General features: G+C 36.4%; 1 protein-coding gene across 2 annotated transcripts in view; it reads left to right on the forward strand.

Annotated features, from left to right (window-relative positions):
* CACNA2D1 (calcium voltage-gated channel auxiliary subunit alpha2delta 1) overlaps nt 1–27,335 on the forward strand; it is a 413,553-nt gene that overhangs the window by 354,946 nt on the left and 31,272 nt on the right. The window contains exons 14-25 of one of the 2 annotated variants that reach the window (XM_064504936.1): nt 829–878; nt 2,641–2,730; nt 5,742–5,810; nt 7,673–7,747; nt 8,619–8,693; nt 15,903–15,974; nt 16,757–16,828; nt 21,006–21,067; nt 23,137–23,213; nt 24,432–24,446; nt 25,157–25,217; nt 26,437–26,534. In XM_064504936.1, coding sequence (XP_064361006.1) covers nt 829–878; nt 2,641–2,730; nt 5,742–5,810; nt 7,673–7,747; nt 8,619–8,693; nt 15,903–15,974; nt 16,757–16,828; nt 21,006–21,067; nt 23,137–23,213; nt 24,432–24,446; nt 25,157–25,217; nt 26,437–26,534 — 816 coding nt within the window. The remainder of the gene's footprint in view (nt 1–828; nt 879–2,640; nt 2,731–5,741; nt 5,811–7,672; nt 7,748–8,618; nt 8,694–15,902; nt 15,975–16,756; nt 16,829–21,005; nt 21,068–23,136; nt 23,214–24,431; nt 24,447–25,156; nt 25,218–26,436; nt 26,535–27,335) is intronic. The other variant, XM_064504943.1, reaches the window with a different exon arrangement.

A 27,335-nucleotide genomic window follows, 5' to 3' on the forward strand; every position in this document is an offset into this window, starting at 1 on the left:
CTATCCAAATAAGCAAAGTGTTATTTAACTTTTCCTTAATCAAAACATTTAATTTATAATCAAGTCACATGTTGTTTAAGGCAAAGTAAGTGATTAACCTCAGCACTTCTACCTCTCCAGTCCTCCCCACTTCTTTCTGGTTTGACTTACTAATTCATGTTGTCTGAAACTAGATCTCAGATGCAGGATCAGGAGTGCTTTATATCTGTCTTTTCATTGCTGCTTGCAGTAGAACTTCAAGTCTTTTTGGTGCATACTATTAGTTTAATTCAGACAAATATGTAATGATATCATTACTGAATGAAGATGTTTCTGATGTTTTGTTAGAAAAATATCAGTTAGAATTTTTCATTCTTTTCACACAGTGCCTTATATTTTTATGCTATGAGCGCCAATATTGTGGCTGACTATATAGGTATAGTTGTATTCCTATATGCATTCAGCATATATTTATATTGCTGTCACAGTGTATTATAATATGACCATTAAATATGGTTGTACTTCAGAATAAATGGGAATTCAGGAGTACAATTCAGTACATTATCTCAGCTTTAAAAAAAAAAAAAAAAAAAAAAAAAAACAGCCAAAAGAAACACATTATACACTGTCATTGCTTAAGAATAGCTAGCCCAGCCTAAATGGTGTAGTGTGGTGACCCAACGTATGTGGCCATGCATTGCTGTGGCATCTAATAAAAAATTCTTCCATTCATAAGCATGATAGTTTTCATAAAATTTTAATTGGAATTTACAAGCTAAATTAATTTCCTCCAGATGAAGAGCCTAGCACCATCATATAGTAAGATATTATTTCTGTTCTAAATTTTAGGTTATTATTATGAAATTCCTTCTATTGGAGCAATAAGAATAAACACCCAGGTAAGTGTGCTTGCAGAATGTAGATACAGTTGTAACACAAAGAACTGGAGTAATTTCTGTTCTTAAATACATTGCAACTTGACACCTCCATTTGAATAAATTAAATATTAAGATACACTACGTTAAGAACAGAGAAAAATTGAAGGCTTTCTTTTACGTAGGAGGAATTATTCTGTAAAAGCTTTTTAATTTATTTTCTCTTTTCAGTAGTTGCAGTGAGTCAATGTACAGTGTGTTCCCTGTCCCAGTATCCCGCTGGCCCACAGTGGCTTGTGTGCATACTGGCCATGCTGGTCCACACAGGCATACTGGTGCTCACGTGCGTACTGGCCATGCTGGTGCATGTGTGCATACTGGTGCTTGCGTGCATACTGGTCACACTGGCAGCCGCTAGAGTGGGCTGACCACGTGCACACAGCATAGTCCTTGGAGTGATCCCTACCTGTCCTGCAGACCTGGGTATCTTCTCACTCACAGGTGTCCTAACATACCATGGAAACCACATACAGGACTTGCCCCTTCTCTGCATAAGGACTACGTTTGGGGCTCAGTTTTCCTCCTGGTCTTACGAGTCCACTTTGATCCTTGGACACTTCAGCAATTTTTATAAAGCTCTCTAATAATTTTTCCTGTTTAGACATTCATAGGCTCTTCCTGCCATGCTTGTGTTTCCTGTAGCATCATCGCAGGGGGTTGTATTATGTGGAGAAGGCTGCAGGGCTGTGTGAGGGCATAACCCTGCAAAAATATCATAGCATTCAGCTGGAAACAGACAGGGACCCGGCACAATCCTGCTTATTGGAGAGGTTCCTGGATGGATCCGGCCAGTCTGGGGAGAGACGCAGCTGTTCTCCCGCGAAAAGGATGCAGGAGCAATTTGGCAGACATGAGTGTAGATAATTAAGGGCACAGGACCCTGGGATTATATGGTGTGACCTCAACTGACAGTGTAGATGAACATACATTCTTTCTCGTTGTCTGAAAGTCCATGTATTCATACGTCCAGAAAAGCAAAGAAATACCATGGCAGTAGCTATGTCCTTCCAAGGCCAGGCATGACATTTTTGGCACAAAATATTTAGGCTTGAATAAAAGTCCTTTGATTCTGTTGCACTCTTCCAGGTAGTGTCTGGCAACAGGAAATATTACTAATATCTTAAGACAAATATGAAAAATTGAAGACTGAAATAAGTTTCATGGCATCCCCTCACAAACCAAACCAGAAGTCTGACATCTCATCAGACCACCAGCCTTATCCGTACTCTGGAACTAAAGGAAGACAGGGACTACACAATTTTAAATGTTTAAGTTTTTGTGTCAATAGAAGTTACACAAGTTCCTGCTGTAGAAGATGAACATACCTGTTAACCACCCACCCTCCACTGCCTGCTGCCTCTTCTGGGTTGATGGTTCTGGGACCTAGTTGTAATTTCACTATTAGCAATTAATTTTTGAACAGAAATAATTTTAATTCTCACTTCTTGAAAAGAAAACAGTAGTTATATATCTGTAAGGTCCATTTGACTGGCAAACTGACTCTGAAATACAAGAATTGCCTTGGCAATAGGTACTGCACACTGGAGACCGAGTTGTTGGCAAGTACAATTTTAAAGAAATGTTTAAATGAATTATTATATTACTGTTGGATTTTTACGTTAATTCTCTTTTCATTGTATTCATTTCATTAGTGTTTATTTTTTATGCTGTTTCTGGACTTCTATCTAATAACTACTTCTGATGAGTTTTTTACACTTTTTGGCAGGAATATCTGGATGTTTTGGGAAGACCAATGGTTTTAGCTGGAGAGAAAGCCAAACAGGTCCAGTGGACAAATGTCTATCTGGATGCTCTGGTACGATCTGTAATTATTTCTGGTAAAGTAAAAATCTTTGTATGCGAAAGGCATAGCAAGTCCATAACCAGAAGAACTGTCAAAATGATAAAGCAGGTATTTGGTTTACAAATATAGAAGAGAATATTTTTAAAATAAAGAATTTATCCATAGATTTCCATTATCGACAGTCCTGAAGACTCAATTTTCTACAATCCCAAACATAATATTTTTGCATTTCTAGTATCTGTACACAGTAGAGGAACTTTTCTGAACAGCTCATACCAACATGCTGGTGGTCATTGCTTTCATCTCTTATCCTCATAATCCTTAATCTTAACCAGAGAAACATAATTTATTCTACACACAGATCTTTAAGTGTAGGTCACGGCTGTCCTCACACTAACAAAAGAAAAAGAAAACTTCCATCAGTTATGAAATGGGAACTTTTTCTTTTTTTTCCTGTTTTTTTTTTTTTTAAAGTATACCTGGCAAAATGAAATTTGTCAATGATACCAGGTGTCTGTACAGATTTTGTACTCAGATACTCAGATCTTTAAAGTATCAAAGTTATTGCAATTACTTGATTGCTTAAGGTAAGGATTGCTTTAATTGGACACTGTATATAATGGGGAAATAAACAAAAAGATAGAAGAAGCACTTTCCTTGCTGCTGAATTTATCACTTTGGTCTTGTTAAAACAAACATATTCAGGAAACTACGAAATGCCAAGTATTATTAGCAGCAATCCAGACTGTTGCTTTAGATAACCTTGCTCTGAGTACTTCTAACTAGGCAAAAATTGCTGTAAAATGGTCATCCGAAATCATGTATTTATGCAAGTTCACATGGTCATCTAATGTCATGTCAAAACCCACTTCTTCCTGTCAGCATTACTGTAAAATTTTTATCAACACATCATAGAGCAGAACATGACACAGAGGAACCAATTTTTCTTTCTTTGGAATTTCAATGGCCAGAAGTTCATTAACCACAGTTTCTTGGTTGCTGTTGAGGTTCTTACTGGAAGCATAAAGGATGTTATGAGGAAAGTTCATATGTTCTGTGCATATCCTGTTCTAAAGCCAAAGCTCAGTCTGTGGCCCGGGGTGGAAAGAGATCTATTTAACTAAGCAAAACGAGAGTGATACCTGCACTCATCTCTCCTACTGCTTTACATTTTCAGTGGGTTAATTCAAAGCCTTTTCTGCAAGCTTTTCTGTGTGTTGTGTGTGTGTGTGTGTATATGTATATATACACGTGTGAATACATACATATACATATATACATATAGAGAGAGAGGTTCTTTCTACTAATACATTTATTGACTAAAGACCAGTGCAAGCTAATAGCTGAGATAAAAGCTGAAATGGGTGGACTTTGTCTTCACAGATGTGAAGGCCAAGGTGGGTGTAATCCACTTTTGGTCCTTTTCTGATTACTAGATTTAGCTGTGAGAGGGACTAATTTGTCAAAATGTTTCTTTATCTTAAATTCCATAAAGCAACCTCATGTAAGGTTTGCCACTCTTGCTTGTGACTCCCTGCAATTTCTTCTATCCTTTTTATCTTACTGGGTTGGATGCTAAAATAATGCAAAATGTATTACATGAAGTCACATTATAATTCACCCTAGGTGAGACATTCACTTTTCTTGAAAACTGGTTTAAGGTTCAGGTGCAGTTATGAAATCCTGAAGGCTTATGCTCGTTTGAGGCTGTCTTTCAAAACTGTCTCTAATAATTGGGCAATTCGCACCTTTTCCCACCCTTAGCCTTCAGAGTTCATTAACAGTGTTGTTCTGGGCTTAGTTTCTGCCAGACAACCCCATAATTTTCAGATGTTTTTATGTTTTCCAGTTATTCATAATTTATTTGCAATTATTATTTTCAAACTGTCCTCTCTAGCTACAGATTTTTGGAGGGAAGTCCCTCCTTTCCCTGATTCTTACCTGCCCTGTTTCATTATGTACCTCTTTAATGCTCTTCCTCTCGAATAGCTTTCCTTATCTTTCCTTCTGATTCATTTCTAGTTCTTTCTTTTCTTATTTGTCTAAAAAGTCCACTTCTTGTCTTCACCTTGCTCATTGTAACCTTGCTGACTCTGATCTCATCACCCTTCATTTGGTATACAAACTTAAGCTCATGAAAGATGGATTAAAGTTGGAACAGGTGCTACAGGAGTGGGAATACGGAGAATTTATTTTGTTAAAGGGATTAATAAAGTGTATTAGCTGATTTTATTCTAATGAAACAAAGGCAGAGAGGTGATATGAATCCTCACTAAAAATGCATCAGAGGAATAAGCATCAATAAGGGAAAAGAATTTTTGAAGCTGAAAAGAAACATTAGCACTAAAAAGGTATAATTGCCTGTGGACAATTTAGGCTGGAAAACAAACCTTTTTTGGCTATCTAAACATATGGTTTTCTGGATCAGATTATCAGTAGGTGTTGTCACTGTTAATAAATGTAAGTCAAATTTCTTATATTCTCCCAAGTAAGTGCAAATTCTTGACTGCAGTGCCTAGCAGAAGAGTCTATGTAATTTTGCAGAGCCGATACTGGACATTATTACAAGTCATTGGAAAGTGGTGGTGATATTTCTGTTGATTTTTTCTATGTTACCTCTGTCTGTATGTATTTGTTACCTTCCTATGTACTATCTTTAAGTTTGGTTTGGCTTTCCCTTTTTCTTCTTTTTTCTACTAACTGAAGTTCTTAGTACAGGGAGGACTATAAGTATTAATGTATTTTCATTTAGGTCTTATTAAACTATTATGTCCTCAATTGTTGCACACCATCCATTTTTTAAAAGCAATTTATTATTCTTATGCTTCTACACAAAAAAATGTAGTCTCAACTTTCTACACGTAATTAGTATTATTATTTTTCCTTTTTACAAACTGAAAATCAAGACTGCAATCTAGAGTTTGGCTACAGAAGTCCCTGGGTTGTTTTAATATCTAATAGTTCAATATTTGTGATTAAACTAAAAAGTCTTCTCTTGCCCTCTGTATGTGATTATTTCCTAGGAGCTGGGCCTTGTGATCACTGGAACTCTGCCTGTCTTCAATCTAACGAGAGAACAAAATGGGAAAATAGTAAGCTGTTACTTATAGCAAAAATGCTTGCACTTATTCCAATTGAAAGTGATTCTGTACTTCTTGAGAAATGTGTAATTGCGTGGAAAGCTTTCTACCTATTGTTTTTGTGCAACCGAAACAAACGGGTCATCTCTAGTTATCTGGGAAGCGCCTGGGAACCAGGAAACGCAGCTCGCCCTGCCGTAGCGCTGGGTTCCAGTGCCTTGTGTCCCCTGATCTGCCCGTGTGACCTCGGGGCAGCGGGACTGCGTTAAGCACTCAGTAGAGGGGAAAGCAGATGATAATATTATTTAGGCCTTTCCAAGAGAGGAAGCCCAAGTAAAGTTATTCTTTTTAAACATAGTCTTTGAAGATATGACATTTCAGGGGAAAAGGCAATGATTTGGGACTTTAAATGCATTGGTTATAATGATTACAGAAAATATCATTCTGTGTACAGATTAAAATCTGTATTAAAATATTAAAGTAAGTATTAAATAAATAGAATTGTATTAAATTATATTAAATAAATATGATTCCCCATCCCTATTACCATTTGATGTGGAACCAAAATATTTATTTGCAAAATCAGAATGCTACTTATTTAAAATCAGGCTTAGAATATGTTTTATAGTATATAATAAAATCCTATACATTTGATGTGATATTCCTGTTCATTCAGGTCATCTATTACATCTATTACATTGATTTACTGAAACCTGGGATACAAATGTGTTTTCATAATACAGTTACCCCTTAAAGAAGCAAAGAATGCAAAAGTTTAGCCAAGATACTCTTTGATTATGTTTCTCAGAGATTACATAGCCTCAGAATGATTAAATACAAGTTTGATCAGTACCATTTCTTTTATTTGCTTTCAGAAAACTTCTCTTAGTTTCCTATTAAAAAACGTTTTCATAACCTTATCTACAAGATAATGCCTGGAATTCACTGAATCTGTTGTATGAGAAGTAAAACAGCCCCAGTCTAGGAGGAACTGGAACAGAGAAAAATCTGAATCTGCTCCTGTTATGTTTCTACCTGAACTTTATGGTGCACACTACATGATGCATCTTCCAACATATATTCCAAATTTTTTTTTATATGGAGGAGGAGGAATTGAGGTGATACTATCTAAATGGCTGGCCCTCCTTTGCTGTGTAGGGGAAAAAAAAGTACATGTGAAGAAATTCCTCGAGTTCCTCATTTCAAATGCTGATGATTAGTATAGTCACTTTTTGTTGTTTGTTTTAAATTAATCATTACACCATAGCCAAAAGAGATTTATTGTTTTTGATCTCAGTTGTGAGACCAGCTTAATGAGGGTGCAGTAGTAGTACTATTTTATTGCAGTTTGGCAAACAGTACTTATAACGGTAACATACATTTTCACTGGTTTTTGTTCTTACATTTGTTGTTTCCATGAAAGGCAACATAAGATTATTAGCAATGCAGCCCATTTGCTCCACCATTTATAGAGCCTCATATAATTAATGTCCGTTGCTTGTTGCTATTAGCATTCCAGAATATTTCCCTCTGAAAATAATTTTGTTTATAGGTTTTGATAGAATAAAGACCTTGAAGTCCAAGCATCTGCATGATCACTTTCTTTTATTCAAGAGAGGCTGTAATGAGTGTAGTAACAGATATTCACTTTGATAAGCAATTTGCGTATTCTGTACTGAATCCTGAATATAGTCAATATCATTTTGAATCCTTTTGGATATTGTTCAAACTATTCAAAAGAGAAAGATAAGTAAATGTACAACTTTTTAACTAGTATCTGGCATACATATGATGAAGGCAAAATTAAGACTCTTGCAGTTATTCTGCATTGTAAATGTGTCAGACATATTCTAACATTTTGGAATCTTGTCCAGAATCAGCTGATTCTTGGAGTAATGGGGGTTGATGTCTCTCTGGAGGATATTAAAAAACTGACACCCCGATTTACGGTGAGTTACTTTTGTTGGTGGGTTCTCTTTGTGTATGATTACTTTGCGTGCTCTTTCTTAAGCCATACAGTAATGACTGGAAACAAGTCAAAACAACTCCAAGCTTCACTTCATATGTTCTTTTCCATTGTTGTAGATTTTGTACCCAGTAGATTTTTGTACCTCCCCAGTACAAGAAATACATTGGCATACTGGACATACTGGAGTCCAGTGCAAAGCTACTGAGATGGCTAAGGGCCATATGGGTGGTGCCATACAAGAAGCTGAGAGAGATGGGTTTGTTCAGACTGAAGAAGAAGAGAAAAGGAGGAGTGTAATTTTACATTCCTCACCTACCCAATGGGAGGTTATGGAGAAGATGGACCTAGACTCTTCTTGGAAGTTTTGTAAAAACAAAAGTTTTGCAAAAGACAAGAGGCAATCAACATAGTTGTGTTAAGGGAAATTCCAACTGGAAATAAGGAAAAGAAAGAAAGAAAAAAAAACATTGTGAAAACACAGATCACTCAAACACTGGGGCAGGTTGTCCAGAGAGGCTGTGGAATCTCCATGCTCAGAGGTATTCAAAGTGCACCTTTTGCAACCTTGCCTGATTTTGAGGTTAGCTCTAATTTTGAAGTTAGCTCAGCTTTCAGTAGAGGGTGGAACCATATGACCTCCAGAAGGTCTCATCAGCCTAAGCTATTCTCTGAGTTTATGATTATAAAAGAGTAAACCTTCAAAAATAAATTTTCTAGATTAGTACCTCACATATTTCATAATGCCTGAGGCAGTTTATTTTCCGTATTCCAACCATTGTTGGAAAACAATTTTATAATCTTTCTTTATTGCTAGGAGTCATATAATGCTAAACAATCCTTCTTTCTTTCAGCTTTGCCCAAATGGATACTATTTTGCAATTGACCCTAATGGGTATGTGCTACTTCATCCCAATCTCCAACCAAAGGTATGAAAAAATCTTCTAATTTAAGCCACTATTGTGTGGGAATATTGTCAGAACTAACAGAAACATCTAAGATCTGCCTAAAGTGCCAGTTCTTGGTTTTGGGGGTGGCAAGAATGTTGCATGTTTGTCTCCTGTGGAATTTGGTTTTAAATAAAATAAGAAAAGTGTATATTTCACACATATACATATATATGTGAAATATGTAGATTAATGTACATATTCATAAGACAAGAACTAGGGATAGCTGCACTGTCTTTCTGAAGTAATTCTTGTGGTATGTTACAAGATACACTGGAAGCAAACTGAGGAGTTTATTAGTGAACATGTTCATTTTGTGATGCTTTTTCTTTTCAGAAATTGGAACTTTCATACTAACAAAACTTCAGAAATCAGAGGCAAAGAAAGACTAGTTTACTTGTCTTTTTATATGTGTTTCTTTGCTTATTTTCTTTTTACCAGAGCTTAAACCTGGGCTACAGATCTGAGTGGATCTAGCCAAGAACTCAGTATCCTAGAGTGCTAGATTTTTAGCAGTTCTGCTTGAGCAAGGTGTTTCAGCTGTGAAATCTGTATCTATATCTGATTAGGATGCAATTTTTCCTGAAGTTCAGGAAAGCTTAAAACCAAGATTTCAGTTTGATTTCATCTCCATTAACTGCAGTCCTAACCTTGTAGAGCCTGCCTCAGTACATGTGTCTCCTCATACAAGTTTTCTTGTTTTGAAGAGACTTTTCAACATGAATGAATTCAATTTTTTCCCAAACCATAACTTTAAGATCAATTTTAGCTAAGGATTTCTCCATATAAACCCATTTTCTATTTATCAGAATATTTCAAAATGCTTTTATTTAAATTCCATACTTTCAGCAAGTCTTGTCCCACGGCGGGGTCCATAGCATATGAATGCATCATTCTATAAGAAACAAAGTTTCCAGCCATGAGTCACTGACCTCTTGGCTGTGCAACTGTCCTCTCTTTTCCCTTCATCAGAAGGTTGTATCATAGCTACAAGAGGGATATCAGATCCCCTTTTTCAGTACTTCATCATGTTTAACTGTCATAGACAGGCAGAGAAAACAATGATGCAAGCAATGAGCTACATATTGTAGTGATGGATTTAATTCTCAAGCCAGGGGCAGTCAGCTTTATGAATATGCCCTGTGAATTAATTTCCTGGTGAAGTAATGAATATGTTTGAAATCTTTTGCCAAGTATCTAACAAGGTGTGTGTGTGTGGGGGGGGGGGGGGGGGAGAGGTAAAGTCCTTTTGAAGAAGAGAAAGAATTATTCAGTCCTAAATATTGATGAAATAATATTTCAGTTTTGTCTGTATTTCTGCAGTGTGACTGATTTTGAAAGTACCCTTTTAAAAAGAAGAATAAAGGAAAAGAAGGATTTTACATAGGTTTCATAATTATATATATTACATATATTTTTATAGGTTTAATAATTTACAGGCACTTCAGTTTTTGCAAATATGCATTAGGTCTTGACAATACATGAAGAAAAGTGGCAGTTTCAATTTGGTGATTTAGCTTGCTGAATTATCCTCAAGCAAATAATTGCATCATTATTGACTGAATCTTTTCTTCATTAGAGTTTATTGGGAACTCAGAGGATGGAGAGTGATTTATTACCTTTTCCTTATGTGACAAGGAAAAGAGCCCTGTGTTCACAGAAGGAATACAAATTGAAGCAATATAGTTGTCTTGTTTTAGGCACAATCGCGTGAGGAGCTGATGGATGTGGATTCTGTTAATCTCACATGTGCTGTTATTCTGCAGCATAAGCTAATAACCTTAGAGAATAGAGAACTCAGCTTGTCCCAGCTAAATCTGTGCAAAGAGTGAGCTACCTTATTAGGAGACTAATTGCCGCAGTTTCTCCGCATACTTTTTTATTTAAAAGGATTTAGAAGTCCACAGATGCTTTCAGATGCTTCTCTAATGTTTGATTTGGAATATGTTTAATAAAGGGTATTTTATAAGTGATACATTATGTTTTATGTCTTAGAATAATGTCTAAATGTAATATTAAGCATATGCATTATTATTATTGTTATTGTTGTTATTAACAGTTACACAGACTAGACTTTTTCACTCCCAGTTTGTTTGGGGTGGTGCATGCTATTCAGACTGATACAAGAACTACGTTTTAAAACTAAGGTACACTACAAAGACGGATGTATTTAGACCTCATGGACTTTCTTTAACATGTCATATTAATTGTAGTTGAAACTCCTGGTAGCTGTTAACATATTAACTAACAACATCTTAACCCTCTTTGCCAGCAATTTTTCAGTAGATGTAAACTAAAACATAACTACGTCTTTACCTTTGAAGAGGTGAGGATGTATTAAACTGCCAATAGTTCCTTCTTCCGAATGCCTTCTGCTTTCCTTCTTGAAATCTGTCACCTGAAATCAAAACTGGTTCAACACAATTAACATTTTGAGAAATTTTATTGCAGTCTCGTCTCGCAAAAAAGCCCCTTGAAACTCAGAGCTTGTTAAGTTGGTTACACAACCGACAAAATTTAACAAAAGGCAGGTTCAAAAGCAGATTAAAAATGTTAAGAATTTTCCTATCATGTTTGTATTTGTGCATGGAAACTACATCAAAGCATAATATAGGAAGCCTTTTTAGACTTTCAGTTTAATATAGTTTTAAACTACTTAAAATAAGCATTTTTATATAATAAATAACCCAAGTTAATTGTACTGGTGGATTAGTTATACTACTTTTTAAAATAAATATTTAATTTCACATTTTTCTGTCAATTTTTTATGTGTGTGAGCATGTTTCCCCATTGTCCTGAGAGAGAACAGCTGGATATCCCACCAAATAAATGTAGTCACTGAAATAAGTGGAGTTAGTTTGCATTGAGCATGTCTTAACAAGATTAATTTTAGATTGGATTTGAAAATAGTAAATAGCTCAATTTCTGGATCTCTTCTAAAGATTGACATCCCCTCCTTGTTTTTCATTACAGTTCTGATCCAAATCCTCGTATTATTAACTATAAAAATCCAGATGCCTTCAGTAGGGTCCAGTATTTTGTCTTATGGTGTATTTTTTAGAAAGAAAACTAAGAGGAGAGCTAGTTTTAAGAAAAGAAATAACAGTCAATAAAAAGTGACACTTTTTCTGTATTACAGTTCTGGCAGAATATGTGGGATGAAGAGCTCTGTTAACTTAATTCACATTGTTTTGCATATGCCTGTTTTCTGTTTGCCTAGACAAACCCTGTAACTCTGACAAAGAGCTCAAACTCTTGGTCAAAATGAGCTTCCAGGAAAGTGCACGCTGGACGTTACAATGTTGAGGGAAGACTTCAGTTCTATAAGCGGGCTGTTTACTAACAGTGTAAAAATATAAATTATTGCTTTTTTGTTACTTCAGCATATTGGTGTGGGCATACCAAAAGTTAATTTGAGAAAAAGGAGACCCAATGTACAGGTAACTTTGGATGGAGGTGATTAGTGCATTAGAGTGCATAGATCTGGAAATACAATTAGAAAGCTTCTGCCCTGCTTACTAGGAAAAATCTAACTAGGGAACTGTTTCCTCTGACAAACAGCTTCCAAAGCATGAAGCTTGCATCCTTCTGTGTTGAAATAATAGAAGACATATTATTGGCGGTAGCGAAGGGCGTCCTGTTAAATTATGGTGCTTTACTAATAGGTGCTAATTAGAGCTGCGCTGTAAAAATTATTCTTCAGATTTTGAAAAGAATTTGAAGACTGGAAAAAAAAAGAGACTACTTGTGCTAGCTTTGCTTGCATAAACCCAAATCCAGAAGATCGTTTGTATGACTTTTTTACCAAGCGTTCTGGTGCAGTGTATGCTGTATAACTTTACAGAACTTGAATGTGCTGTTCAGTCTTCTCTGTGGAAGTCGGAGCACGTGTTTCATCTGTTATTTACAGCAGGTTTCTCTGATTAGCGAGCCCAGCTCCACTGAGGATTAACTGCCGCCAACCCCAGCAGGGAAAAGGCAATTAATAACGTTTATGTAATGCAGTCCCTGGGCAGAAAACACTTAAGGAAAACAGAAAAATCGTTAAAGGAATAGATTAGCTATGTAAATAGCAAAATAACAAAATTAAATACAGTACACCATGTTAATGACTCACACCTACGGGAATATATAGCAGGGTGTTAAGATGCAGCAGCCAGCGGCTTGCATAGCAACACCAGTAAAAGCATGGTGTGAAGTCCTGCTCCCATCCAAGTCAGTGATTTGCTGAGTCCAGCGGCCGTGTTCACACAGCGCCCAGAAGGCCATCTCCGCACTAGATTCCCGTTTCACGCGCCAGGAAAGTGGCACCGGGCCATAGGCAATCCCAGCTTTCTGAGCCCAGTGCCTGGGGCTGTGCAACCCTGGCAGCGCGCTGGGCTCTTGCCCGCCCGCGGCTGCTCTTGCACCTCCCTCCTGTGCCCAGCATTTTGCTGCTTTCTCAAATCAGCCCAATCAGACATTACCATCAGGTATTAAAAAAGCCTAATGGCCCCTATCTTCATCCGCACGCCAGGTATGAGTAAGAGCGAGGCTCCTGCACCCCACAGCAAGGAAGGGAGATGCCTTCCACAGCATTTGTGAGAATACTGACCCCCAAAGCCTCCAGTCGGGACATTTTAATGAACTTATTTTTATGTTGCTGCACCAGTTCTTTCTTTCTTTGTTTCCTTCTTGATTTGTCGTTGAAGTAATAGATCTTTGCCTTTATTTGTCATGCTAGAAATGGATCGCGCTCTCTTTATTTGCATGCTTCATTTGCTAGTGATTTACTGCTGTTCTGTTTTATGAAGCTGTGCTGGTAAATGTAGTGGTGTTGTGCTTCTTTTAGTCATGTTGTGTGCATGACTGGATAAAGAGAAGAGCAAACTGAGCAGTAAGTTTGTTTCTTCGTGGCTTGGAATAAATCCCACAAAATGGCAACCTAGGAAGAGAAAATGCTGGAGCCCAAATACTGGTAAATACTCATTCTTTGGAGAAAAAGTGGGGGAAAATAGTCTTCCCTTTAAAGTACTGGGCTAGGAATTAAGTTTTCTATTCTAATCTGCAACAGATTTTGTTGTGCCTCAGGCACATCACATAATCTGTCTGTTTATGCTTAGTTTCCTCATCTATAAAAAAGCATTAATAAGTACCTTATAAAGAATGTGTGGTGATATAAAATAACTCTGACCATAAACTATAAGGATCAGTTAACGTGTATTTGAATTTTGACAGACTGTTAAAGTTGACTGTTTTCTCTTTGGGACTCCTTAACTATGGCTAACCCAGGTTATCATTTGAAATAAATATTTGACCTTGATTTGATGTGATGGCTTTTTTTTTCTTTTTATTACCATTTCTTTTCTTCTTTGTTCCTTTGTGTGTTGGAATGGAATGTGAACTTCACAAATGCCACTTCTGCCATGGTAATGCCTTCATGCATGCTGTTTGGGTTTGACCATGCTATTCATTATCCATTGCATGTAAGAAAATGTATTTTTTAATTTATTTTTACATTTTAGCCTTTCACTATTTATTTTAAGAGTTTGGTTTTGTTGGGGGAAAAAATGCACTGAATAACAAAAGATAAATTGCACTGAATATTTACAGTATGTATCTTAGTGTTGTTATATTAAAGTTACTAGTTTTATCTATCCTATATAAATAAGAACATACAAATTCCTTTGCAGTTATCAGTAGAGAGTTAGAAAAAAAATAGTTAGAATCTTCTGTTTGAAGTATTTCCAGTGCATATTTTCTTTCTGAGAATACTTTTTGCTCGTAGTAGACAATAACTCCTACTTGCTAAGAAAGTGAAAAATGGTTCCTCAAAAATATAAAGGAATAATCTTGTATCCTTTTATACTATTCTATATTAAAGCCTTGTAAATATGGACTATTACCTGAAGGCATCTTTCACCAGCTATTCAGGACTTGATTTTCTCAACTAAAAGTAAACTAGAAGTAAAAACTAGAAGTTAATATGTAAAATTGTGATTAAAGGAATGTCCTGCTTGCATTGTTTGGTAGAACAGTCACGTGTATATTTGTCATGCAGCCATTGCCAAAGTATGTTGTCTAACCCTAATGACTGTCATCTATCAGGATAACAAGAATACAGTCATGGTTTTGAAAGAAGGGTCTTCAGTCTACTCAATAAATACGTTATCATAGCTGAATCCCTGAAATCCCCTAAAAGACGCTATTATCACAAATTACGGTAGTCTTGAAAGAGTAGTATTAGCCAATAACAAAGTTTGTGTTGCTAATCAATCATACCAAAACCAGTGCTGAGCTACTGATCTGAAACTAGGCCTTGAGATACTGTCATATATGAAATGTCCTGTTATACAAAACAAATTATTTTCAGTCAGAATAAAGCACTACCAGATCACATTTCAATGATTAAAATAATAGACTCCCATACTCCATTTTCTCAAAGACTTGAATTGCATGGGTCCATTAAGTAACTATTGAGTGAGGAGGATTGAGGATTTTTACACTGCAGTTAAGAACAGGTAGCAATATATGGTCATAATATAAAGTCCGTGGAGCTTAGACAAAATTCCTTTAAAAAAATGAGTCAGGCTCCTAAAGACTCATGAGGAAGATGGCTTTGCCCAGCACAGCGGACGGGAGCCGAGTCCATGAGGTCTCCATCTCTTCACCTGAGCTAGCAACATGTTGAAAACTCAGAGGTGCTCCAGGCAGTCCTGCAATGCCGACCATAAACATGATGTTTCGTTTGTTATAATGAACAAATACATTACTGTAATGGCTGCCTCTGTAAATCTTGAACCCCAGTCTGGCAAGCGTGCAGTCTGCTTTTGGCAAAATTGTGTCAGAGTGCAGTTGCCCCGCCTTCCCAGTCAACCTTCCCTTCTCCCACCCTCCCAGTGTGCGACTTGCACAAACCAGCCGCTCCCCGACACCAGCACTGCCTGTGACAGACTATGGGCAGACACGAGCCGTTGGCATTAATCTAATTTTCACTTGCCCAATTACCCTCTCCATTCAACAAAATGAAATAAATGCAAAAGGGCCACTAGTAATTCATTACGCTGTAAGGGATTAAAGATAGAAGGGTAAGTAAGCCTGTTTAAATAGCTTACTTTGAAATGAGGGGATTAGAGTGACTTCCAGCAACCTATTTGTGACGTTACAATACGCCGTGTTGATTATTTGACCCTTTAATATCTTCTGCTTCAGAACCCTAAATCCCAGGAGCCTGTTACGCTGGATTTTCTAGATGCTGAGTTGGAAAATGATATTAAAGTTGAGGTGAGACGAGCTGGTTACTGATTACCTGTTGCTGCATGTATTATTTCTCTGCATAATCACAGCAAAGTGGCAAATGTTCTAGATTCTGAATGGGAATCTGCTTCATTATAAATTTTAGTCTGAAATTGTTCAAGATCATGAGATTATAGGGAGATGAAGTTCTAATGAAAATGTTCTGAAAATTATTTTGAGTCCCAATGTTCTTCATAGGTGAAGACAATGGATTTTAGTCCTCTCATTTTGAAAGATACCATAGATGCTATTTAAATAATAAGTATTGATTTTCTTTGCTAGGTGGGGATTCCTGTTTTGCTTTCTTTTATAAAACTTTTCAAAGCAAATAAAGTTATATAAAATGCTCACAGCAATGTGATTTCCTATCTATCTTTCCCAGCTACAACAGATTGAAGCTAAAAGACACATGTGCTGGAAAGCACTAGAAATGCTAGACAAAACTCATTCTTCATACCCCCCCAAATCATATTCACTCTAATACCAAATGTCAGGGGTATACTTTATATGATGGTCTTGCTATGCAAAGTGAATTGGTGCTTCATAAGTCTAATAGTTCAGTATGTATTTGTATAAAACAAGTTCTATTTTCTAATTAGAAAAATCAGAAAATAATAAACTTTTTTTTAAAAGCTATGACTTTCAAATGCATTACTGTTTTTGAATTTCTATCATTGAAAATATTAATTATGTTATAAGGAACACTAGTTCTAATTTTTTTGCTTCTGTTTGTCTTTTGTTTTTTTTGTTGTTGTTCTTCTTTCCTATAGATTCGGAAAAAAATGATAGATGGAGAAAGTGGAGAAAAAACATTTGAAACATTGGTCAAGTCACAAGATGAGGTAAGAAAGGAACACAGGCCCTATCCCATTTATAGGAAAAAAACAGAAACAGAAAAATAATATGAAATGGTGAAAAGGTGTTCATTTTGTAATGTCATTTTATATTTTTCCTCCTAGATTTCCTTTTTTTACTTGATTATAGTAAGCAGAATTGTGTACATATTAAGAGAGAGGTTTGTTTCTCAGTTTCTTTGGTTCATCATTAATGAGGCAGCTGTTGATGAGGTCTTACATTCTGCTCCCCAAGAAGCAGACCCAGCCTCCTTCTTTACACGAATCCCAAAACAAAATACATAATTCGCTTAGGGAGGTGGATGAGGATGGGACTGTTAGTTTATATTTTGGTTCAATGGGAACAAATTAGTGGGAAAAATTTTGTTATAACATGAAGACTGTAAATGAAGACCACTGGGGATTAGCAGATTTATCTTATATTATGTACTTGTGTTTTCTAAATAACTCGTCTGGTTCTTTTAATTTCCTTTTCCAAAATCTTCATTCCTGACGAAGATTGCTCCTAGTTTGCTCTAGTAATCCAGAGGTGCTTCCTAGTAATAGGAAATAGTCAAATTTGATATGTACCCTTGCATGTATGCTCTTACTAAGGTCCCTAAGAACAAATGATTGATGTGGAGAAGTTATGCCCCATCGGTACAGTTCCACAGCAACCTTCTGAGGTTGATCCATTCTGAAATAGCTTGAGAGGGCTAGTTTAACATTTTATCAGAAGAAACATGAAGAGAACATAAAAAGTAAACATCAAACAAACAGTACACAACCTTTGTGTATACATGCACACTGTAACAGTACCAAGCAGAGTTGTTAGAGCATGTGCAGTTAATTTTTCCTGTGTAGTATTAGCTGCCCTGTTGGTCTCCTGTAACCTTGCTGTCTCCAACAGTTCTATGTTTATACTTAAATGGCAAAATGCTCCAGGAAAAAGAAATATTCTCATGAGGCATATGCTACAGAATCCAATTGAGTTAAATTGATAGGAAGTCAGAATAAGTCCTCGGAGGGTTTTTTTTTTTTTATTCTGCTTAAAAACATGAATTCAATACTTATATTTGATTCAACATCTATTAGACATCAGTGACTCTTAAACTCTGCTTTAAATCTTGGTCAGATTACACCAAGTTACCCCAATACCGAGCAGTTCCTGTTACCAGTCCTCCAAATCAGTTTTGCATGAGATGAGGGAAGAGTCTTATAAACTTATTTTGGTACCAAAAAAACCCCCAAAACCAAAACCATAGCCCCACTCTATTTTTGTATTAAATGCAATAGAAACTTACTTGGGGGGTGAAAATCAATGGCAATGTCCATGTTATCTTTGGTAGATGAAGCTGAAAATGAAGTTGAATTTTCTGAAACATATCTCATGTCAATTCATGCACACTATGGTTTGGCAGTGTCAAATTCATGGTCACTAGCTTCCACCACAGACCTTTGGGAGTATACTTTTGTCACCTGAGTGGCTATGCATGTCTCGTGACTGTCCTCCAGTCTCTTAGTGCCCACCCTGAATTTGATCAAGCATGGTGGTGGTGGTGGTGGAATTTGAAAGGAGTGCTGCTGCGAACAGGAAGCCATACTCAAGATCTTCATAACTGTGCAAATCCATGAGAGGCATCTTTCATCCCTGAGTTGTGGGCATCACTGAGGATATCAACGGCTTTACTTGCCATGCAGACTGATAAAATTTATATAGCAGTCTGCTCTCTGCTAACAAGATTATGACTTTGTTGCAGAAATGCTGCTATAGAATATTTTTGCAGAGTCTTTGAGATGCCGTGGACACTGAGAAATAGGCTGGTGGGACACGTGAAGTTTGCATCTGCAGGAGTTATGACCTCTTCATCCTGCACCAGACTGTCAGTCTAAATGGGGGCCTGTGTTGTATGCTGTGTACCTTCTAATATCCCCACTCAGAAACTGCAGAACTTCATCGGCTATCTAGCCTCAACTTCAGCACAAGCAGAGAAATGTGACTGCAGATGATTTTTTGCTAAAAGATGATCATCATCATGTAACCATGTAGGCAGCAGAGTCATCCTTTCCTACTGCAGCCTCTATGAGGGAAATGGATTTAACTCCCATGAAGGAAGGGAAATCTCAAACCTTTCCTATATGCTTACATTGCCCGGGTACAAAGCACACCCATAAGTTACAGTCCTTGTGTCTGCAGAGCCTTGTGATTGCATTAAACTGTATTTAAATAGGTAATATCAAATCTCTTCTTCCCAGATGTGCCCAATCAAAGGCAAAATCAAAGGTGAGAGGGAACTTAACTCTCACCTTCCCTCTCCTTGTGGCCCCAGATTTCTTCCTCTGCTCTGAGCCCTGGGAGAGAAGAAGGGAGCAGCCAGAGACTGCTGCTAGTGTTGGTGGCTTCAAGCCCCAGCACCAGGCTGCTGGAGCCACAGTAGTGCTGCTCTGACTGTGGGCTGTGCGTGGGCCATGCATACTAAAGACTTGATGACTTCATGTATTCCCTTATAAAAAGGGCTGATGTGGTCAGTTGCTCTGAGCTGACAGTTGCAGTCTTGGGGCTTGAAATTAATGTCCTGTTTGTTTTGCTTTGTAGACTAAGGTTGCATTGCTTTCCTTTTGCGTTGTAGCTGGCCCAAGCAGTGTCCTGGGCGACGACCGCACAGAGATGGGGCTCGCAGCAGGCGTGGGTGGGATGTGCTGGAGTCTCCCAGGGCCACGGGGGCTTTCCAGCTCTCAGAGGAGATGCCATAGCAGTGAAAGTGTTGTCGCATCCAGGCAGCCGGGGTGGGCGGTGGTGACGGGTCCCAAAAATTGCAGTGACGTAGGTGGTGCTCTTTGGCATTGACCACCCGAGGGTGAGATGCTGTGAGACGGCTCAGTGACAACACAGGCGGAGGTAAATGGGACCAGACGTAGGAGGAGGTGTGATCTGCTGAGTTGTCTTTGAGAAAATGTAATCATAAAGTTACAGCTGTGTTATTAAATATAAATCGACTTAGATAGGAATCTGTTCAGCCATCTCTTTACCTTAAATACTAAATATATCAGAACATTAGCCACTGATACAAACTTTTTTTCTTTTTAATGACTATCAAATTATTTACACCTGTCTTGCTGTGCTGAAAAAGCAGCAGCTAGGTAGTGAGAGGGTATCAAATCTTAAATGTCCTAAAAAGACATCTTTTCTTCATAACCATGCTCATTTCTACATTTTTATTTTAGTACAGGGAAAGAAAGAATGTAGACATACACCTGTGGTACCTTTCCCTGTTATTTGTAATGTTGCAGGGCAACAGCTGCACAGACTTTATTTCAGGAATACTTATAAAACTTTGACTGTAAAAGAATAATATGCTGCAGCTGGCATAAACCAGTAATTTTCAACTTACAAAACCGAGTAAAACTATTTCAGCCAGGTGCATCAATAATGATTAAATCAATAGGGAGCTGTGGGACTGTGTCTGTCTTGTCATTTTTTACACCGAAAGAAAATGAATGGTTAAGTTTATCTTAGTGTATTAAGTTATTAAAAAAAAAAAAAAGCCACTTATTTCCATGATAAATTTTACACAAACGAAAGACCCTCCTAATGAGATTAGTAACACATGTAAGTTTAGCATGGAGATAAATGCTTATACAGTCAGGACTATCTGGCTATGCCTACAGATATGAGTTGAGTGTACATTTAGTCACTAGTACTGCAATATAGAAAGGAAAGGCAAAAGGTTTTGTTGTGAAAAGGTTGCTTAGAAAGGCTTACTTTTATAACTGAGTTTTTGTCGTTGTTTAACTGCAAAATGATCCATAAAGGAGATAACATCTTTTATCTAATTTAAAGCAAAGAGGAAAAGGTTTGTATAGGCTGGGCTAATGAATGTAAAAAGGAAAATAATAAGTCATGTTTATGTCTGATTTTGTTTAAATTTGTATTTGAGATTTTTTTAATGTTTGATAAGAAAGATGCAGAGCATTCTTTTGCATTATATAATTTTGGCGATTGTTTAAAAAAAGCAATTGCAGCTCAACTCATACTTTCAATGAAATAATAGATAATAAATAAATCCCAGTTAATAAATAACCCCAATAGATTTGTACTGGATTTTACACTATTTCTTAATGGAAGGAAGTGATTGTTGAACCTTGAGAGTTAATAATTTCTTCCTTCACCAATGTTGCTTTGTAGAGATATATTGATAAAGGAAACAGAACATATACATGGACTGCTGTGAATGGCACTGATTACAGGTAACTGATTTCTCTTCTCTGGCTGCTTTTGTTTAATCTAAGATCCTTTCTGTTTATTTTGGTTAATATTTTTGGTGCTACATTTGCTGTACTAGCTAAATCAGGAAGGCAATGAGCAAATCAGATCACCTTGCATTGAGGCCTGCAGGCTTTCCTGGGCTCGCTTAAACCTTTATTGCTCAGGATTGTTGCTGTGTCTCAGGACCAGCCCGAGCCGTCCACCCAGCTGCTCAGAGTCACCACTGCTGCATCTCAGTAGGCGGATAGGAGGAGCATATGATTTGTGTTAAGAATCTTAGTTTGTCCCCTACTTTCTGTGTCACAGTATAACTTTTTTTTTAACCACACAAGTCTGTGATATCAGAGGGAAAGTGGCAACTTGATATCATCTGGAAGAAATAAAGGTTTACCACGTCCCAGAAAAGTTAAACTCCTCTAGCTCAAAACTAAGCATCTCTAGCGGGTAGTAAAACTGAATCTACTTTCTGTGTCTTTGGTGTCCAGTTTGGGTTGCAGGACCTTGCCAATCTGAGCATACTGTCATTAAAAAAGACACTGTTGGTGTAGTAATTTAGATGCATAATGCAGAATTAAAAACAAGGATTTTCATTGCTATACATATATGGTGTTTTAGAGAAGTAATATTTTTATTGTGGTAGTCACAGTAGTCCTCAGTCGCACTGGCTTCTCTTTGCTGCTGTGCGCTGTACAGACATACAACCAGTGAGAGTGCAGATGTTAGTTGTAGGAAAAAACAAACAAAATTTGTTTTAACAAGTGAATGTAAATGTAGGACTTTATTCAGGGTCCTGTTTTTATTCTAAATTGCTTCTGTCTTTATATTCAGTAAGAAAAGAAGTTTATTTTTTAATCATGGTATTCCATCTAGCAATCAGTAAAGAAACACATTTGATTTATATGACTTCTTAGTTCCTACTAAGCTTCCTGGCATGAGATACAGCAATAAATCCATTAAGTCACACTGCAGCAAGCCCATTAAATATAAAATTATAGATTTTAGTTAGCAATTTCTGTTAGCAATAACTGTTAATGACAGGTAAACTGCTACTGATTTCCCTGGAGGAGAATCGGTAGAAGGCTATCACTAAAAATTCAGCAGTCTCACTTACATTCTGTTTAAATGGCAAATGTATTGTTAAAGGTCATCCCTTTTATGGTCCAGTTGTGCAACTTGTTTTAATGTTAATTCCTGTAGCTATCCATTAGAACCCATTGCAGTTCTATATTCATGAAAACTGAGTGCAAATATTAAGACTGTGATGTGGAAGATGATGATACATCTCTGATGATGATTTGTACCTGCTGCCCTTCACATACCTACCTTGTTAGAGCTAACCTGTCATACATGTGTATTGAATTTAGTGGTGGAAAGAAGCCCTGTAATTAGTAAATGCATATATATATAAACTGAAAGGAGTTACATCGTAAATGCATTGCAAATCTTAAAATGTTGTTATGCAGTGATGTTCAAAGGTTATTAGTGGTGACTGCATCATTCAGGAAAACATTTTGCTTCTTAAAGGTAATGTGAATTCAAGTACTGCAAGATGCCTTTCATAATACATACCAGTAGCTGTCTTGTTAGTAACAGGACAATCAGTCATCATATGCTGCTTGCACATCAGCGCAGTTCTATGTACTGTTTTTTACAGTTAATGACCACTTTGACATGTATTACATTGTGATGCCAAATGTGATGAAGATACAAGAAATCTTGTAGGTTACTATTTGGAATAGGTCCATAAAGGAAATTCCTTGCTTACTGATAAAGAAGTGCATTTATGCCTACATGAATAAATAGGAATGGAAATAAACACTGTGAACTTCAATACTGGTATGAACCTACTTGTATCTATTAGAAAATATGGGGCTAGAGTGTCACCATATGACATGTCATCTCACAATAATCCAGCTTTCAAAGTTCTTAATTGCTTTCAAAGTTGTTAATTGCTTTCAAAGCACATAACTGCTTCAAATAGCATAAGGGTTCTCCATTAAATTGTTTATGTCTTCATTTTTTGTTTATACTTGTCTCATTTCTGTTGCAGTTTGGCATTGGTATTGCCATCATACAGCTTTTATTATATTAAAGCCAAAATAGAAGAACCAATAACTCAAGCCAGATGTAAGTACTATGAAGGTTGCCTGGTTTTGTCGAGTATTGCCAAATGTCAGATTTACTTGAAAATGCAATGTTTAAAATTCATAGAATTTGTGGAATTCACTAGTGTTATCATGATGTACCCAAAATCTGCAGCAATGATTCTAATCCATTGTAACATGCAAGGTACAGGAGATATTCTACCTAGCTAGAATATGTGCAGGTACCCCGTTTTTGCTGGCAACCCCTTCCCCCTTGCTCTGTACCTGTAGAATCATTGCTTTGTGTATCCTCTGTTGCTGTCATTTTAAGGGTCTGGATACTAATACTCTCATTGTATTAGCTAAATGTTATGATTTGGATGGTAGTAGCAAAGCTTCTTTTGTTATTTTTGCAGCAATTACAGTGCCACATATAGCAAATTACCTCTGATGCCCTTTAGAAATAGATTAGTGAGAAAGTGCTGTTTGGTTTGGCTTGCAGCTGCTTTTTTATGTTGCACTTTACAAATAGTTTTAGTGGATGTTTGCGATATAATTTTGGATTAGACTAATTTCAAGCCATTTGCAGATTCTGGAGAGATAATGGCAAATGATACTTGTGAGTATTCAAAAGCTTTTTGTTTATTAGATGTAGTTTAGCTGTAATCTGAATAGGCAAAATAGAACCCATCACATCCTTTTAATTTTATCCAGGTTTTACAATAAACCTGACCAAATATGTAGATAAGTACAAAGTTAGAAAAGCATTATGAAGCTCTTTGACAGGCTCTTAGTTTGGAGGAGACTTGATTGGCAGTAAATCACTGTCCTCTTCCATCACCTCCTGGATATGAGACAGAATATAGCAAGTTTTTACTAACAAGTGAATTTGTGTTATTTATTTTGTAGCTTTGTCAAATAGTGAGTAGCTTAAAATTAACTTTCAGTGAATGAATGTGGTTCTCTTTATGGATTAGATCATCTGGTTTTGCACTTATGCCAATATAACCTGCAAAACAGACCCTTGAAATAGCCACAGTATATAGAAGGTACTTGAGAAATAATTGGCAAGGACGTATTCTTCAGTCTTTAGAGATGTTTGTCTTTTTTCCAGACTACAGCTGTACATAAATTGAACCTTTGATCTATCTATGCACAATATTTTTATTCAAGGGGCTGTTTGAATAAAATATTGGTTTGTGACCCCTTTTGCTTTACCCTGTTTTTTTCTGTTTCCCTGCTTTCTCTTTCTGATGGATAGTGGCAATCAAAAAGGGCAAGTATATTCTTGTTGCTCAATTTCCTTCTGTTTACTACAGTTGATATTTTTTCACTTGTATTTCTATTCCTACTGGACATTCTCCTCTGTATTCGTCATCTCAGGATTTCTCCCATTATCATTGGATACCATAGCAATAGAAAGGGAAAAAAAGAAAAAAAAAAAAGATATAAAGTGCTTTTCTGTTTTCATACACATTTCAGTATGTGGCTAATCTCTAATCCTTGTTTGTCTGGTCCTATCGTCTGGTGTTCAGTGACACCAGCTTTTTAAAGCCGTTATTTTCAGTAGCATTTAAAGTGATTTTTATGAAGATGAGTTTGTAAAACCAATCGCTGAAAATACTGTAAACAATGATTTACCATGGTGTTCTAACTGTTCAATTTCCCAAATATTTCTTTGTATCAGACTGTAATTCTAATGAAAATGTGCCACACATTTTCATGTTTTCATGTTAATTAAATGTCATGTCTAAATAAATTGTTACAGAAACATTATTGTTGTCAGATGTGTTTTATACAATAAAGTAATTTTTTCCCACATTCTGAAATACTGACAGCTATACAGTATAGTAGTGAGAATTTATTCCAAAATAAATATTTATTTCTAAATTCATGGATGCATGCAAAAGTTAGCCAAATAATTCAAGAAAAAAAATGACAGTGAGCCCAGGTTACTTATCTGACATTTTCTCTTCATCTTTTTAGACTCGGAAACACTGAAGCTTGATCATTTTGATGAAGCTGGCTATACGTTTATAGCACCAAGGTTGGTCAATTTGCCAAGAGTAACCATTATTTCAGCAGTAAATAGGAAATTTGATCAGGTTAAAGACATTTAAGAAACATGGACTTGACCAATAAAATTTAGTTTTGATGAAAGAAATACTAAGTAAAAAGCAATGATTAAACTCATGTTTTCTAAGATAAATCTTTTTTTCTTGCTAGAGTGTAAATAGCATCCTCAGACTCTGATTGTTTTTAAATTAATGAGAGATCTGTAAAATCTGACCTGTCGTGGTCTTTTGATATTTTTAACAGATATCTTATATACCTCTGTTCATTTCTTGTGGCTGTGACTTTTAAGATTTTATTACTTTATACCTTAGCTTCTCTTTTGTAAAGGGGGTACCATAATACCCACTTCTTCAGTTTTTTTTTTTTTTTTTAATTTAAGGATAAAGAGTGTTAAAGCTGTTATTAAATATGTTTTTACTATCATCATCATCCTCTCCATCACTTTAGGCTGAATTAATTTTTGATTCACTGAACAGAAAGATTCAGTGGGTCATTGAAAATTGATTAAGTGCAATATTTCTGTGAGTTTTCTTGTGGATTTGTGCAGTCCTGATTGCCCTTGTAAATGCATGTTTGTTAAGGGAAACATACTAGGAAGAATAGTTCTGAAAAAATAAGTTCCTTTGAAAGATAGTTATGATAAATAATGGAACCTTCAAGATTAATCTAGAATTGTTCTTGTTTCTTATCTTACAAATTTCTGTATCCTGCTAAATTTATACTCTTTAGATTGATTCCTATGTAATACATACTCCTCTATCTTCAAATGTATTCTTAGCCTAACTATTTAATTTCTCTGAAGGACGGAAGTTACTGATAACCAGTTGTGTCAGTTAGTGGTTGCCACCAAGTTATTAACTGTTAAACTGACCTACATGAACAAACCCTGTTTGTACCTGTGATATCCTGTTGGTTCTCTGTGCAGAGACATGGTAGACATGGTAGAACTTCTGTTAGAACTTCTGTAGGCTGGATCACTTTTGGGAATCCCCGATTTCACCAACCAGTGGAGAGGGCTAAGATGGAAAATGAGTCTGTGATAGCTGGGTTAAATATCCCTCTGCAGATCTGTGGAGGAACTCTTCTCTGTTTCTTTGGTTAGGGTCCTACAGTCCTGCTTGAACTTTGGAATATCTGAGCTTCAGTAGCATATTAAACAAAGCTGACAAGACTTTTTTGTTATTTTTCAGAGAATACTGTAATGATGTAAAAAAATCAGAAAACAATACTGAATTTCTATTAAATTTCAATGAATTTATTGATAGAAATACTCCAAGCAGTCCTTCATGTAAGTATTCTTCTTGATTCACTGAAATTATGCCTTTAGGAAAATACTTATTTGTAAATGAGATAGTCAAAATGACAACTTACATGTCCAAGTCCATGATTTGGAGTTTTATCTTTACTGGTTTTTCTTCTTAATAGAATTACATGTAGCACTGGATTTCTCTACCCAAAGTTGAGATTCTAGAATGAGTTTGCAGTTTTCTGGGTTCGTTTAGAAATGATTGCAGGTCATTATGCCTGCAGTGTTGGCCATGCTTCCCTGCAGCATTATATTCTAGCAGCAGTCAAATGGCAGTTAGTTTTCCTGCACTCCAAAAAATTTTGAATTCATGGTGTTCTTCTTGAGCAAATCAGCTGAAGTAAGTCTCGAGAAGACTTTAAAATCTCTTAATGAAATATTCTGTGTGATTTCTTGTCAGTTTGTATAACCAAAATAACTAAATAAAATAACCAAAACAGCCAATAAGCAAATAAAGATAAGAAAATTCTATTACTGGTTCACAAATTTTTTAAAGTGATCTCACTTGGGCTTGAGTGATTGAAGATCACAGCTGAATGTAACCGCTGCAGCGGTTAGCACTGGGCTTTGGGGTGGTACTCACGTATTGAAATTGGGCCCTAAACCCTCTTTACAATGAACAAGGAAAGCTAGGCATTTGGACAAACAATCAGTAATGAGTTAATATGCTGTTTTTCATGAAGAGTTCAATGGCTGGATTTGTTTACTTATATATACAACTCTCATTAGCGGTATTAAAAACTTTTAAACAATTGGATTTTTTTTTCTTGCTTTCCCCAAGAC

The sequence above is a fragment of the Dromaius novaehollandiae genome, chromosome 1 (assembly GCF_036370855.1).
Source record: "Dromaius novaehollandiae isolate bDroNov1 chromosome 1, bDroNov1.hap1, whole genome shotgun sequence".
In the NCBI taxonomy this organism is placed as follows: Eukaryota; Metazoa; Chordata; class Aves; order Casuariiformes; family Dromaiidae; genus Dromaius; species Dromaius novaehollandiae.